Source organism: Pogona vitticeps, chromosome 5, assembly GCF_051106095.1.
Source record: "Pogona vitticeps strain Pit_001003342236 chromosome 5, PviZW2.1, whole genome shotgun sequence".
Classification (NCBI taxonomy): Eukaryota; Metazoa; Chordata; class Lepidosauria; order Squamata; family Agamidae; genus Pogona; species Pogona vitticeps.
This window is the reverse complement of record NC_135787.1, coordinates 92,492,598-92,510,101: the sequence shown is the minus strand read 5'-3', so window position 1 is coordinate 92,510,101 and position 17,504 is coordinate 92,492,598. Positions and strand designations below refer to the sequence as shown.

The 17,504-nt window shown below is 40.6% G+C and overlaps 1 protein-coding gene across 1 annotated transcript in view; it reads right to left on the bottom strand.

The window, feature by feature from the left end:
- SLC2A9 (solute carrier family 2 member 9) overlaps window positions 1-17,504 on the bottom strand; it is a 203,114-nt gene that overhangs the window by 99,479 nt on the left and 86,131 nt on the right. Inside the window, exons 7-9 of the mRNA XM_020814683.3 lie at window positions 16,170-16,357; window positions 14,159-14,269; window positions 4,759-4,860 (exon numbers count right to left, since the gene is read on the bottom strand). Coding sequence (XP_020670342.1) covers window positions 4,759-4,860; window positions 14,159-14,269; window positions 16,170-16,357 — 401 coding nt within the window. The remainder of the gene's footprint in view (window positions 1-4,758; window positions 4,861-14,158; window positions 14,270-16,169; window positions 16,358-17,504) is intronic.

Below are 17,504 nucleotides of genomic sequence, written 5' to 3'. Positions count from 1 at the left end.
TTTAGAATGGATAGATTTATTCTCCTTGCAGGCCAGGGGACTCTCAAGAGCCTCCTCCAGCACCACAATTCAAAAGCATCAATTCTTCGGTGGTCAGCCTTCTCTACAGTCCAGCTCTCACTTCCATACATCACTACAGGAAAAACCATAGCTTTGACTATGTGTATTTTTGTTGGCAAGGTGATGTCTCAGCTTTTTAAGATGCTGTCGAGGTTTCTCATTGCTTTCCTCCCCAGAAGCGGGCGTTTTTTAATTTCAAGGCTGCTGCCACCATCTGCAGTAATCATGGAGCCCAAGAAAGTAAAATCTGTCACTACCTCCATATCTTCCCGTTCTATTTGCCAGGAGGTGATGGGACCAGTACCCATGATCTCAGTTTTTTTGATGTTGAGCTTCAGACCATTTTTTCCATTCTCTTCTTTCACCCTCATTATGATGTTCTTTAATTCCTCCTCACTTTCTGCCATCAGAGTGGTATTATCTGCATATCGGAGGTTGTTGATATTTCTTAAGGCAACCTTAATTCCGGTTTGGGATTCCTCCAGTCCAGCCTTTCGCATGATGTATTCTGCATATAAGTTAAATAAGCAGGGGAATACCCTTTACTCTATTTCTTAGTTTGGATTTGCAACTTAGGGATGGACAAGACTTGGTAAACAGAAGGTTGTTGGGTTTTGGCAAAGGAACAATAAGCTTTTGGAAGCAAAAAAATGGACTGTGAACAATCAAGACAGAGGAGCTAATAAAATCAGGAGTGGAGCTGGACGGATTATAAGGATTCTATTGAAGAGACCCCTTGTGTGTGCTGTTTAATGTGGACTCCTTTTGGTGGGATTGTGAGAGACTCTGATAAGTTTGCCATGGTTTTAATTTAAACTGTAGGGCTAAAAATTGGTTTATAGACTATAATACCTGTGTAAGGATGGGAGGAAGTATCTAGAGGAAGTTTATGATTGGGGGATCAGTTTGTTGATAAAATAGTGGAAATTGAAAGATTGAAATGATTTCTGAAAATATAAGAGGTTGGGAATCTTGTCTGTCCAAACCCAAAATATGAGAATAGGGGAACAAAATTCTGATATAGAATGGAAGGTTAACATGCAAAAGATAATAATAACAGGATTCCAGCAGGTAAATGAACATCTCAAGATCTGATGAAAGAGGAATTACCAGAGACTAAACAGCAGTTAAATGAAACTGTGTTAAGTCCAGAATTGTTGGTATTGACTGCCACACCAGATAAAATAGATGGGAAGAAAAATAACCCAGTGTGCTTATTCAGACACCATAGTCAGAAATGGTTATGTTAAAAACTCGATTAGAGTCTGGGATCTACGTTTTTCTTCTAAGAAGAGTATTGAAAAAATATGGGAAGTGACAGAAATGGATATATTTGTAGATCTGCTGGAAGATTGTCTAAGGCAGAAGGAACTTGAATGACGGGATGTGTCTTATAAATGGTCTCGATATCCTGATAGTGTTGGAGTAACATAGAGTTAAATTTAAATATAATTATAAATCGATATCTGGAGGGCAATCAAATGGGAAAAAAGTAGAGAGTTGATTTTCTTAAGGAAATATGAAAAGATTGGATGATTGTATACTTTGTGCTCTTCTATCCTCTAATTTCCCCCCTCCCACTTCCTTTTATCTTTTGTAGTCCCTACCCTATCTCTTGTAGTTAAAAAATAAAAAGTTTTTTTTAAAGGCAGGACTTAGAAGTCTGGAGGCAGTTGCTGGATCAGTACAATGGTATATCCTTTTGGAGGAGCCAGGGGCTGTTCAAGGCAGAATTCCAGGTCCAGTTGGACACTGTAGGCTCTGCTGGCTTTGGGATCTATTATAGGGGCAAGTGGTGTGCTGGCACTTGGCCAGATAAATGCACCAGGAATTTGACATTTTTAGAATTTTTTCCTATAGTGGGTGCACTGTGGCTATGGGCTGAGGAATGGTCAGATTCGGTTGTACGTTTCTGGTGTAATAACCAGGCAGTCGTACATTTCATTAATAATCTTATGTCCCACTCAGAGAGGGTTATGGCCTTGGTGACAGCATTTACATTGTGGGCACTGAAGTTTAATATATTAATACAGGCCTGGCACGCACCTGGTGTTGCCAATAGTCTAGCTGATGCTTTATCACGCCAACAAATGCAACGGTTCAGAGAACTAGATCCAGGGGCCAGTGAGTTCCTGGAGATTCTTCCCAAGGTCATTTGGCGTGGGGACGCGGAAAGGGCGATAGGTATGGCCCTTGTACCAAGAACAAGGAAAGGGTACTTGGCAGTAAGTAGAGAATTCCAAAAGTTTAGAGAGGCAGTGGGTTTGGATCACATCTGGCCAGTCCCAATTGACCATCTACAATAGTTTATCATGAGCTTGAACAGGCAGAGCTTGCCCCCAGGAACTATCCAGGGCAAACTTTCTGCATTGGCTTTCTATGCAAGAATCAGAGGCTTCCAAGACCACTCATCAGATGTTTGCATACGGAAGATGATTGAAGTTTGGTCCAAGGAAAGGGGCAGAGTGAAGGATTGGGGGGATGGGTCCCCCTGACAAAGTACCAGTTCTGGAAATTGAGCAATCTGGCACTTGAAAAGGAGGGAGTCCAAGACCTTAGGTTTGGTACAAACTTCTTCAGAATTGGTCCTGCATTCACCGCAACATGCCTCGTCTATCGCCTGGACGATATTAACGGATAGGTAGGTGAGCATCATCATCTTATCGAAGCTATGTATGGGCACTCCCTAATGAGTAGGCAGGGGCCTACTGTGTTTTTGTCTTGCAGGTGCCACGCTGGTAGCAAGGTGGAGACACATTGTGCTGCTGGGCCACAGTTATGATTTTTGGGCAGCCAAATCCCCATGGGGGAGCAATCTTGGTTTTTATGCAAGGGCTCACGTCAAATGGAGGGAGCGCCGCAGCATGCTGTGGAACCAGCTTTGTCGTGGAAGAAACCTGCCGGACATATTGGTGATACACTTGGGCAGCAACAATTTGGCATGCTATCCCGGTAAGCCTCTGATCCTGGATGTGATCCTTGACCTCACCTGGTTGAGGAGCACTTACCCTGGCATGCGTATTGTATGATCGACAATCATCCCCTACCTGTTTTGGAGGGACAGGAGACAGTTTTAACCCGTAAATATCGCCCGCCAGAGTGTTAACGGGGAAGTCTGCAGAGCTGTTTGCAGAGGCCTGGGATCTGTGGTCGGCCACCACAGGATCCGTCTGGATAGGACAGAATTTTTCCAGTCAGATGGCGTTCATCTGTCCGAGCGAGGTTTGGATGTCTTCTTGGAAGACATTAAGGGGGGACTGCTTTTGGAGCTGGAGCAGCTTGATGGCAGGCATGGGACATAGCATGCGGTTAGTGCGGATTAAACAGGTATTTGAAGTGGGAAGTCAAATTGTGGTAGCAGGTAATTATAGCTCATCTGAACTCCCAGCACTGCAGATCATGCAATTACAGTGCTTGGGCAGAAAAGATGCACTGGCGACACATCCGTACCAGCACAGAGAAAGTGGCACGAGGTCAGGGGTTTTTTATTCAAATTTGGGCCACTGTGTTCAAGAAGGGGAGAACTGAGGCCAGGGTTTAGCGCATTTGCTGTTGTGATGGGTCATTTTAGAGCCCCAGTTAGAAACCTGAATTCGCATTATGGCAGGATCCCCCTTGCCAAATGATTGCCAACAATGTTGAGATTGGAATAAAGTTAAATAAAGTGTGGCCCGCGTTTAACCCACATACTTGATCTCGCATATTTATTCCGGGGTAAGAGGGCAATGGTGATCATGTCATCAGCAGTGGTAAATGGTCACTGATTAAAGGCTTTATTTAAGGATTTTGCTATGCAAGCAACTTTATTGCATTTTGTACACTCAGCATGCACCATGAAATTGCCTTTAATCAGTGACAATTTGCCGCACCTATAACTTATGTTATTTTGTTTTATGTGCTATTAAATTGCATCCAAGTATCCTCTCTGGGAATCTTGAGTAGCTGGGGGGGGGGGAGAGATGAATGTTGGCACTACAGACATAGCCTTGTCTTCACAACAATGTCTGCAGAGGAAAAAGCCCAATCAAAATCTCCCAGTATGAAAAAGCTGTAACTCTTTACAGGCAGGGGAAAAAATCTAGTTTGGCAGAAAACAGGTTGGACCAGTTCAGTTCAGCCTTGTATGTCATGCAGACAGAAAATAATCCTTTATATTCATCCATTTTATATGTGGAACAAATCTCATGAAATTCTACCATGTAGTTGCCCTCTTAAGTCTCTATTGGCAGGCTGCAAAGGGGCTGAGGAAATGAAAAATTTCTTTTTCAGTGTATTAGGGTAGTGCATTATTTAAAATAATGAAAACCAAAAAGAAAATGTCCTTCAAATGAGGAGGCTCTTTTTTATGTGATGCAGTACATATGTGTTGCCTTATTACACCACACTAGTTCTTATATAAAGGAGATTATATCAAGTTGTGGCATAGGTGAATTCTGTTTCTTAGAGAGTTACTTATTTAGAAATTAATTCATCCTTGACTTGTCCACTACGGCTTTCACACACTGTGAGAACAATTTCAACATTGGTTACTTTTTCTGCAAATATAATAAATGAGCAAGAACACAAATATCTTGCAGTGTAGTAAACCCACAACTATAAAGTATGTTAATGAACTTACACATTGTTTATAAGAGATAGCTTAACAATGGGATATAAGAGACAGCTTAACAAAAAGCATAGCAGCAAATATTTACATACCTGTAAAGTCATACAAACAGTAAGTATGATGAAGAAGAGAACCATTAAGCCAAATCCTCCAATCAGAAGAGGTCTGCGACCAATCTTTTCTATGACTAAGCCCTGAGGGAGGAAAAAAGGCTTATTTTCTCACACACACACAAATGGATTTATGCTGTCAACTCTTGCAACTTCTAATGGAATAACCCAAAAGTGATGGGAATCCATGATCTTTCAGGGCTCCCAAGGACCCTAAATAAGGCACTCAGGGTTTGTATACACACCTGTTTTGGAATGGGCTGGATCAAGCTAAAAAGGGTTGCAAGGAGATCTGGTATGCTACTTGGTGCAACCTTTGCATCCAGATGACACACAGACCTCAACTGATCCTATTTGGTCCTCTTTGGTCCACTGTCAATTTGCCAGTATCATGAAGTGGCTTAAGAAGAGAGCCACTTCAGGATATTGGCAGGCTGCAAAGGGGCTAAGGAAATGAAAAATTTCTTTTTCAGTGTATTAGGGTAGTGCATTATTTAAAATAATGAAAACCAAAAAGAAAATGTCCTTCAAATTAGGAGGCTCTTTTTTATGTGATGCAGTACATATGTGTTGCCTTAATATACTTGATTTTTCCCCATTTCCTTGGCCCTTCCATAGATCCAAGGAAATATTACTATGCTAACATCCAGAAATAGCTCTCTTTTTCAACCACTGAATAGGGCATTCAATTTGGACCATCTGGATAATGGCAAACAGGAAGGCTTGCTTTGATTTGTTTCCCAGACTTGCTGGTAATACAGGTAGGGAAGAAAAGAGGAAAGGCTTTGATATCCTGTGTGCTGCCAAAAAGGACTTACTTGAGCTGAAATTGTTTCCAGGGGCAATTATTGTGTGGTCAGACTGATTTGAGAGGAGGCAGTGAGTACGAGGGCTCATGAAGAGTCCATGGGGTCACAAAGAGTCAGACACAACTTAGACTAAACAACAACAGTGACAAGGAGCAGCAGACCCAGGAAGAGTGGACATTGCAAGAAAAAAAAGAACAAGATTGGGCAATTTGTGCTGGACTTGTGTGAGAGAATGACTGGATATCCATAACCATCACCATGTTCCATAGCTTTTTCACATGGATGATGTTAACCTGTCAAAATTGGAGTATGTGTGGATTTTTGGTCACATGGTTATGGGGAGTCCTGATTGGTTGGTTGCAGCTGTCTTAGCTCTAATGGGGGGGGGGGGTTCATAACTATTTATGTCTCTTGTGGCATTGTTGGAAGCATAGGGACAGGTCCAGGTGGTAGTGGGAGGGCCATTTTGGTGCAGGCAGGGGCAGAGAGATCACATGCATACCTAGTTGGGGGGGCGTTGCACACTTTCCCTGTCTCAAGGGAAAAAGCAGAGCCATGCAGTGGCTTCTGTTCATCTGGTTAACCCTCAAAATGACCCTTTGGGCAGCATCAGACACCAGGCATGCTGACTGATGGGGATCCATCCTCTATGGGCTATCGGCACTTGTGACCAATAAAGTTGAGGCCAAAGATGTTTATACTAAAAACTAAATTGTGTGTATATGGTTATTTGCACTCTAGCCATGGACCACCATTAATTATGCTGACAAGCTTCAGCCCCAGACTCACCTGAGGGCCATGTTTTATTGGCAGTGGTGACTCTGGGGCTAGATAATTCAGTGGGCACCATTGAAGGGTGGTTTGTCTTCCTCAAGGTCCTTTGCAGTGGAGTGAGGGATTCCTGCCTTCAAATTTGAACTGGCTAATGAGACTGGTCAGTAGAAGAAACCAGTTCTCCAAGCATACTGGAAGTATGAGTTATACAACCCCATCCATCTTGGAATTAAAATAACATTGCCGGCTGCGCCAGGGCCCTCTTAGGCTTCAACGCTTCCTCCACTTGCTTCGCTTTAAGTCAAGTTTCTGTAGCTAATAAAATATGTTCTGGGTGATCTGAAGAATATCCTGTGGGCCTTGAATATAATGGATGTTGCTCTCCTGAGTAGCAGGTAGATATGAGTGGTGTGGGAGTTCATTTGAGTGTCTATAAAGTGAGAAATGGGACTTTTGAAGGTCACTTTGAGGCCCAGCATAGATAAGACAGACATTGGTTTCACTAGGTTCTTCCAGAGGGAGGAATCAGATGAAGCAATGAAGAGCCAATTGTCTATATGTGGATAGATGATGATGTCCTGCAATTGTAGGTGAGCTGACATTACAGCTACACACTTGGTTAATGTTCCTGGGGTGGTTTGCAAGACTGAAAGGGAGAGCCATGGCAGGTAGGTGTGGCTTCCCATTGTCTTGTAGGAAAGATGGATGGCAATATGGAAGTAAGAATTCTGGAAGTTGATCATCACAAAACAATCTCCTCTGCATAGAAAGTGAGTGATTAATTGTTTGGTGAGCATGTGGAAGTACTTGGGGGCAACACAGAGTTAACTCCGACAAAGGAAGAAGGTCTTTACATTTGTTGTCATTATGCCTTTTTTAAATGCTTGGATTCAGATGCTGTGAGAGTTGCTTTCTGCCTAAGCAGCAGTTTGAAGTGCTGACATGGAGGCAGTGAGAGTTGGCAGGGTTGACACTGAGAGTTGGCAGGGTTGACACTGACAATGCTGTCAATGCCACTGTAGAAAGTATTGGGATCTTTTCCTAGTGGCATCAAGAGGAGATGACAAACAAGGGCATCCAAAGCTAGAACTGCTTATAACAGAGCACTGTTCTCAATTTGACCACACAGTTTTTCCTTTCCTGGGGAATGGATGTCTACAATGTATGAACACTTTGGTATCATGGATGCCTCCTAGAAAGACCAAGCATTTGAACTGTCCATCTTTAAAAAGGATCTTGGAGGAATGTTTGGAGCACTTTTTGAATGACTATAGGGTCAGCGGATTGCTTGCCCCTTCACAGATTGCTGCCTTGTCATGGTGAAGGGGCTTGAGTACTTCAGAGAAGCTACGGGCTATGCCATGCAGGGACACTCAAGACCGACAGGTCATAGTGGAGAGTTCTGACTAAACACGATCCACCTGGAGCAGGAACTGGCAAGCCACTCCAGTATTTTTGCCAAGAAAACCCCATGAACAGGAAAAAAGGCTAAAAGATATGACGCTGGAAGATGAGCCCCTCAGGTCGGAAGGCGTCCAACATGCTACTGAGGAATAGTGGAGGACAAGTACAAGTAGCTCCAGAGCTAATGAACTGGTTGGGCCAAAGCTGAAAGGACTTGCCTGGAAGTGAAAGGAAAGTCCGATGCTGCAAGGAAAAATACTGCATAGGAACCTGGAATGTAAGATCTATGAACCTTGGTAAGCTGGATGTGGTCAAACAGGAGATGGCAAGAATAAACTTTGACATCCTGCGTGTCAGTGAACTAAAATGGATGGGAATGGGTGATTTCAATTCAGACGATTACCATATCTACTATTGTGGGCAAGAATCCCGTACAAAAACTGGAGTAGCCCTCATAGTCAACAAAAGAGTGGGAAAAGCTATACTGGGATACAATCTCAAAAATGATAGAATGATTTCAATACGAATCCTAGGCAGACCTTTCAACATCACATTAATCCAAGTTTATGCACCAACCACCGATGCGGAAGAGGCTGAAAATGACCAATTCTATGAAGACTTACAACTTCTAGAACTGACACCAAAGAAAGATGTTATTCTCATTATAGGGGAATGAAATGCTAAAGTAAGGAGTCAAGAGATAAAACGAACAACAGGTAAGTTTGGCCTCGGAGTTCAAAATTAAGCAGGGCAAAGGCTACGAGAGTGTTGTCAAGAGAACAAGTTGGTCATCACAGACACTCTTTTCCAACAACAAAAGAGGCAACTCTACAAATGGACATCACTAGATGGGCAATACCGAAATTAGATTGATTGTATTCTCTACAGCCAAAGATGGAGAAGCTCTATACAGTCAGCAAAAAAAAGACCTGGAGCTGATTGTGGCTCTGATCACCAGCTTCTTATAGCAAAATTCAAGCTTAAACTGAAGAAAGTAGGAAAAACCACTAGGCTAGTCAGGTCTAATCTAAACCAAATGCCTTATGAATACACAGTGGAAGTGAAGAACAGATTTAAGGAACTCGATTTGGTGGACAAAGTGCCTGAAGAACTATGGATGGAGGCTCGTAACACTGTACAGGAGGCAGTAACAAAAACCATCCCAAAGAAAAGGAAATGCAAGAAAGCAAAGTGGCTGTCCAACAAGACCTTGCAAGTAGCAGACAAGAGAAGGGAAACTAAATAGGGAAAGTGACAGAAAATTGAATGCTTACTTCCAAAGAATAGCAAGGAGACACAAGAGGGCCTTCTTAAATGAACAGTGCAAAGGAATAGAGGAAAATAATAGAAAGGGAAAAACCAGAGGTCTGTTCAAGAAAATTGGAGACATTAAAGGAACCGTTTGTGCAAAGATGGACATGAAAAAGAACAAAAATGGTAGGGACAACATAGAAGCAGAAGACATCAAGAAGAGGTGGCAACAATACAGAGGAATTATACCAGAAAGGTCTGGATGTCCCAGACAATCCAGATAGTGTGGTTACTGACCTTGAGACAGACATCCTGGAGAGTGAAGTCAAGTTGGCCTAAGAAAGCATGGCTAACAACAAAGCCAGTGGAAGTGATGGCATTCCAGTTGAACTATTTAAAATCTTAAAAGATGATGCTATTAAGTTCCTACACTCAGTATGCCAGCAAGTTTGGAAAACTCAGCAGTGGCCAAAGGATTGGAAAAGATCAGTCTACATCCCAGTTCCAAAGAAGGGCAGTGCCAAAGAATGCTCCAACTACAGTATAATGACACTAATTTCACACACTAGCAAGGTTATGCTCAAAATCCTACAAGGTAGGCTTCAGCAGTATTGCACCAAGAACCCCCACAAGTACAAGCTGGATTTCGAAGGGGCAGAGAAACTAGAGACCAAATTGCTTACATGCGCTGGATTATGGAGAAAGCCAGAGAGTTCTGCTTCACTGACTAAGCAAAAGCCTTTGACTGTGTAGACTACAACAAACTATGGCAAGTTCTTAAAGAAATGGGAGTGCCTGACCACCTTATCTATCTCCTGAGAAATCTATATGTGGGACAGGAAGCAACAGTTAGGACTGGATATGGTTGAACTGATAGGTTCAAAATTGGGAAAGGAGTATGACCAGACTGTATATTGTCTCCCTGCTTATTTAACTTATATGCAGAATACATCATGCGAAAGGCTGGACTGGATGAATCCCAAGCCAGAATTAAGATTGCTGGAAGAAAGTGGAGAGCGCAAAAAATGGTCTGAAGCTCAACATCAAAAAAACTGAGATCATGGCAACTGGTCCCATCACCTCCTGGCAAATAGAAGGGGAAGATATTGAGGCAGTGACAGATTTTACTTTTTTGGGCTCCAATACTTAGGCCATCTCATGAGAAGAGAAGACTCCCTGGAAAAGACCCTGATGTTGGGAAAGTGTGAGGGCAAGAGGAGAAGGGGACGACAGAGGACGAGATGGTTGAACAGTGTCCATGGGGTCATGAAGAGTCAGACACAACTTAATGACTAAACAGCAACAAGGGTCAGCGGCTGCCCACTAGGACATGAGAAGCACATGGCCCCCAACAGGGTAAAAACTAAGCAAACTAACTAAACTCTTCTCTGGCTCTTTAAATGAACAATATATAAATATTTACAATTAAGGTTTTTTATGTCAGAAAAAAGCAGTGAACAGGGAGGCGGGAAGTGGTCGTGGTTCCAGGATGTCTACATTGGAGAGCAGGCAAAAAGAAATTGAGCAGAATGGAACAGACTGAGTGGATCATACTATGGGCAGGGCTCCTGCCAAAATACTTCAGCTCAGCTCTAAAAGGTTCCCAGGGGATCTGCAGCAGTACAGAAGAGCCCACTGCTGTGCATTCAGAGACTATAAAGAAGACCCAGAAATTTGTACACATTCATCACTTAAATAATCTCCACATGCATTATTCTGCCCACTTATTGCATGATATGAACATCCCAACTACTACCACCATCAAGATGCATGCACAATCCTATGAAGCTGCTTCTGCTATGGTAGACTTCTATTCATGCTAGCTCACTCTGTCAGGCTGCGAGACTCTCCAGCATCTCAAATTCAGCTTTTTTTCACCACTTATGCCTCAGCTTTTTTCTAAGTTGTTACTTTTACAACAACAACTTTTTGGAATTCCTTTAATAAGAGAAAACATGCAACTGGAGGGTGTGATGATTTGTGTTTTTATGTGTGTTAGAATGGGATATGTAGTCCTAAGATTGTCCCAATAGCATCCATTTTGATTTAAAGTCTGTTCTGTAGTAGGAAAGTTTTACATGCTGTTTCAGAGAAGCTTCGCTCTCTGGTTATCTCGTTGCTAAGATGAGCAGAGAGCAGAGAATTTCGTAGTCAAAATAATTCTGCCACAAAGTATGAAAACAACTGAAGCTCCATGAGAAAGTTAGGCGGGACAACAAGACCCAGGAGGCATTCTGGGAAGAAGAAGAGTGAGGAGAAGGAGAAGGAAAAGATGGAGTTTGCCTGAGAAAGGGGCAGACACGTGCTTTTCCCCTTTAATGGACTATTTTTCCTACCATGGACTGGTTTTCATCTAGCATCAGCCTTTGAAGACTCAAGACACGTGAGATGGACTATGTTACCCTTTATATTAGTTAGCATAGTTTCATTTCTTTATTTTTTTAGCTGGAGTGGGGGGAGTGGAGTGTTCCGTTGGTCTTGAATGAAAATGTACCTACTGAACTATTTTACTATCAACTGAAACCTTTTCTAAAGTAATTCTTTTTAATAAAACAGTAATGATTGATTTCTATCTAGAAGCATTGTTTCTTGAACAGACTAGCTGAATGTCTAATTGGCCACGTGGGTTTGCTACCAAACTTTCAGAGCCAAATCATTCTGAGTATATCTCATGGTTATGTCTGTGTTGCTTTCTTAATAAGGAGATTGGCCTCTGAGGAAGAAAATTTAGACAGAACCTGGCTGAGTTTCAAGTGGCTCTGCTCAGCAGTTAGAGGTTCGTCTGGTTTTCGTACTCGTCCCAGTCTCCGGCACCCCCATAAATCTCTTTGGAGATTCGGGGCAGCTTACAGAGGGTTTCTTTCAATGAGTTCAAATGTACTTACATAGGAGAACCAAATACCTCAAGAACTAGATTTTAAGGAATTAACTGTTCAACCTTTTGTTCAGTTATGTGTACTGGAAAATAAAACAATACCAATGGATCTTAAAAGCTGAAGCAGTGTCCATGTCAAATGTATCATCAAGGTTACACTACCATAACCCCATGATGAGTGCAGGGTTTGGGAAGAAAATCTAAATGGTCTCTCTCTCTCTCTCTCTCACTCACTCACTCACTCACTCACTCACTCACTCTCTCTCTATCTCTCTCTCTCTCTCTCTCTCTCTCTCTCTCACACACACACACACACACACACACACACACACACAATCTTCATTAAGAATTAAGCCAAGGGGACTAGCTCTTGCAACTGCTTATTATTGTCCTGTGTCTTTCTTTGCTCTTTCCAAGCAGCCCTTCAAAATATTCAGATGCAAGTGTGCTCTCCCCTCCACCATGGCAGTTGTTTTCTCTAGTTTCCTGTATTATTGCTCTTTTGAAACAGTTGGCAAGTTTGTGAGATTACTTCCTTGAACATGCAGTAATGATTTCCTCTGATCTCCCCCAGCAAAACATGATCCTCTCACATGTTAAACCTCCTATAGGACCCAACTCTTCTTAAGAAGAATCCAAATATTCTCCAATTCTCCCTCCCAAATCACCTCAGGAACTGGCTGGCTGGGTATTACAATGGAATGTTCTTCCTTTCCTTCTAGCCCATCCAAAGGGTAATCATTTGCAATTCTGTTCGTCTGTTAGCACAATTAAGTTAATAAGATGACTCAATTTCCACTCCAGAAAGTATCTATCTTCAGATCAGAGATGGGCAACTCTGGACATTTTGAAAGCTATTGTTCCATCCACAAGATATATTACAAGCAAAATGTGACCTTTAAAAATAAAAAGCCATTCTTTGGCTGTAATCCTTTTGCTTAGCTTTCATAACTTTGTGTCCATTCCACAAAGATTGTGTATGAACACAATCATGAAAGAGTTTATTTAATGGGGGCAAATGGACCAACAGTTACAATTTGGCTTATGCTATGAACAAGATTTCAGTCTTAGTTTCTGGAATTTTACTTTAAAAATATTAAGAGTGTTTGGGAGATTGAGAGGCATCCCAGTTCAAAGCATAACTGCCTCTCCTAGATACAGCAATAAAAGATAATATTTTAAACCTCCCCCTTTTTAATTTTATTTTATTGGGGGGGACCTGGAGACCACATGCGACTGTGGAGAGTACTTGGTCACCCTATTATAGATCAGTGAGATGAGATCATGGCCATATACGGAATGGTCAGTACTGTCGGGATGGATATCTCTGATGTGCTATATTGTGATTTGCTGATGTTGGTAGTACAGTGGTGCCCCACATAGCGACGATAATCCGTTCCAAAAAAATCATCGCTATATGGATTCGTCGCTATGCGGAACAAAGAATCTCATAGGAACGCATTAAAACACGTTTAATGCGTTCCTATGGGCAAAAAACTCCCCGTTCTGCGAAAATCCTCCCTGTGGCCGCCATTTTCGCTGCCCGGTAAGCGAGGAAAGGGCATGAAAACACTGCGGGTGGCCATTTTTTTTCACGCGGTGGCCATTTTGGAATCGCCAATCAGCTGTTTTTAAAGCATCGCTATGCGAAAATCACAAAGTGATGTTTTGCCACCTAAAACATCGCTATGCGATAGCAAAAACGATTGCAAAAAACACATTGCTATGCGGATTCGTCGTTAAACAAATCGCTCGTTATGCAGGGCACCACTGTATTGCTACGAGCATTGACTATTATGTTGCTATATTATGTATATTTTAAAGTGATACAGTTTTAAAATTAACCTTGCAGCTGGGAGCCCGTAGAAGTCTGATTATGATGTACTGTAGCTATAAATGATGCAGATCACATGAAATAAGGATCATGTAAACAAGGTATGTTGAATCTCCCAGTCCTCCTTTCATTCAGACTTGTTTTAAAGCACCATGTATACTTATGCTCTATAAAGCACCATGTCCGACAATAGATATATAATAAAATAGATATCATTTCTTGAGATTTTTTACCATTATAAACTTTCATTTTTATTTGAATATTCTGCATCTCAAGACGTAAAGATATCTAATACAATATGTAAAATGTCACCCTTCAACCTATTTATTACCTAAAATACCTGACAAAACCACAAAAGGGACTGAAATAGATTATACCTTGGATTTTTTTTCTCCTTCATGGTCCGATAGTATACACAAATCTCACTATACTTACTGAGGAAACAGCAGCCAAAATTTCAACGGCTCCAGTGCTTAATGTAACATATGGGATCATTTCTGGACTCAGCCCAGCTTCCTGGAAAATGTCATTTGTGTAGAACCAAATCTGAAAGGAGAACCCATTTCTCAGTAATTTGATTTTTTAAAAAGGAATCTTCCAGCAACTTATTAAGATGTTAAGTCTTCATATACTGAATGTCTCAGTTATGCTGCACTGGCTAAGGAATGTGAATCATTGTGTTGTGCATTTAGCTCCTGGGCCACAATCTAGCCCATGACTGACACACACTTAAATCTGATTGATGCCCGTAAGACACTGAAGTCTTATGTTTTGGGGATAGAGTACCTTAGTAAACCAAGTTGAAAACATGCACATCATCTTAATATCTAAAAAGAATTATTAAAATCCTAACTTTTTTGTACAAATGATTGTATTTAAAATAATTTCCATATAAACAAAATGAAATGTATGCTTATACTGTGCTAAAGAATTTAAAAGAAATGAAGATAGCTGCAACAATATGCTATAAAATTCAGGTATCTTGATATCATTACAACTTTTTTACAGTGGGGGCTATGCAGTCCTGGACAGCCTCTTCCTGTTACTACTAAGGCACTTAGTAAATGTGGAACACAAGAAATAAATATTTAGATACATAATGTTTAGATCTAAATGTCATGTGTGCAGCTAAGTCTCACTCTTCATTTTATTTAAAATAAGCACACATGTGGGTTCTACACATTTATCTAGCAAAGGTGACACACACCCCTAGGCAAAGTTATTACAGTGTTACAGGACCGACTTTCAAGAGTCTTCAGAAATTGTGTTTGGCTTCAAATGCAGCTCTTTGGTGCTTGTCTACAAGACTGCACTATAAACAATTTGCATCAGCTATACAGCTTACCAATTTAATTCCAGACAAAAATTCAAAATATTTGAGATGACCTTTAAAACCGTAAGTGGCTAACATTGAGGACTTCTCTCACTCTTCAAGAAATGCAAAATATATCACACATACTTTGCCATGACCTCAGATTTCTTCTAAATGTGATTTTCCAGCTGATCAAGATCAGAAAAATCTGGTTTATTTCACTTTACGTACCATTTTTCTATCACTTGTAAGTGTAATTATATGCAAAGTTACTTTAAAAAGAGTAGGTAATAAGATAATTCTAGTCTTTTTCAGTAAGGTATCTGCAGTAGGGAAGATAACAAGCTTATTATTAATACTGACAATCAGAAGTTAGCAGAACTAGCTTCAGTGAAGCCATGATTAAAAAAATGTTCCTTATTCACAGCAGACAGTGAATGACATTAATATTTACCTGCAAAAATTTACTATTAATGAACTGAAATAACAAAGTGCTCTGAAAGGGGGAGGTTTTATACCATACAGGTAATTCTCAAGTAACATATTAATTAGTTATGGTCATACCATCCTCCTAGACAGATTATTAAGAAGACAATTGAGTAAATTTTGAGTTTTTCAATAATTACAATTTCAAGGTTGGTGAAAGAGAAATGTATATGGTGTGTATTTCTAAGCATAAGCACTACAACCCCCCAGTGAACCATGGAGTTAGTTTATCATAATCTGTAGGGAAAAACTGAACTCCCAACTTGTCTCAGATACAGTGAAAGGATTATTTTCACTGTTGCTATTTAGACAAGGAAGTCACAATAAACTGCATATACTCCAGGCACAATAGGTTTTCACAGGGTGCTCTTTCTTCCTTTATTCATATCAGAGCACTGCACAATTTAAAATTATCGACACATATGAAATATAAGTACAATTTAAAAAATTAAAATGCTAAATGTTAAAATCTTATCTAATAATCTAACATGACTAATGTCTCATACACTCAGAGCCTCAGACATATTATCATCATCGATAGGATAAATGTTCTAAAGATCTTTATAACAAAACGTATCATGCATCTTCCAGGAGACACTTACATAAACTCTATAAAGTCAACTACCATGATGAACAATGATTACTTACAGCATTAAGACCACAAAGTTGATAGGAGGCCATGGTTACAATTACAGTCAGGATCTGCCATTGTTTATTGCGGTCACACAGAAGCTGAAAGACTGAAGATAGTTGGATGTTTCTCTGCACATGACTCTCTTCCAAAACTTCTTCAACTTCACAGGATACATCACATTTCCCAAGGAAGATCTGAAATGCTGTTAAGCTTACATTTTACACATTTGTTTACAATGCAAATGTTTACTATGTACATACTCAATTTGTATATTTAAAATGACACCAAACAATCAGTTTGCATCAGAAATTTCCCTCCTTCTAGGTAACAAAAACTGTTGTACAGCAAGGGTTTCATAGGAACTAGTTTTCACTCATAAATAGGAATCTACATCTGTCTCCAATCCATGAGAACATGGAAATGCAGAAAGTAGAACTGGTTCAGCTTCTAAGTACAAATTATTACAAAAATGAACTCAAATATTACCAGCTCTCCATCTGAGGAGCAATAATCTGTAGTTCTGCACATGGTACGTGTGTGAGCAGATTCACTGCTCACATGCTTAAAACATTACTCCTACAGCTACCCCTACTCATGACAATGCACACTTGATTTTAGTCTGGATAATTTTTCTTTGGGAAAGGAGGGAGAAACACAAAATATATCTTCAGCCTTTGATTCATATGCTCCTTCCAATAGAGGCACTGTTTCAATAAATCATAATATCAGGCAGTACAGTATAGAACAACATATTTGATAAATAGGGTGTTATATGTATTATTTAATGTATCCAGTAAAAATGCAGACAGGGTACATTTGGCCTGAAAACTGAACTTGGTTATCTAGTTTATGAATACTTCATAATGTGCTCTTCATGCCATCACAGAAGTGAGGGGAGGTAGGAGAGGATGCTGGCCTTACACCACTTTTGCTTTTCCTATCTTCAGTCCCCTTCCCGTTGAGCTGCATGCTCATGGTGCCTTGAAAAAGCAACTCCCTATAGTTTCAGCTGCCCATCACCTTTTTTTATTTATTTAATATACTACTAAACACACAACTAAAACATCAGCACAAAAAAGAAACACCCTTCTTTCTACTAAGCTAAGCCCTCCCCCCTTTGGAGTCGGAGACTCTAGCTTCATTGACCCTCCATTCTCTCCGGCTAGGTTCCCAGTGTGAACTGAATACATATACATATATAGTCAAATTTGCCCTACACTTCTGTCCTCCTCTGGGCCCAAGAGTATATTAGTTTCCAGCTTTGTTTTACATAGTCTCTTGATTGTTCCCGTAGTGCTTCTGATTAGTATGTCCAGTTCTGCTATGTCCCATAGTTTCTTTAACAACTC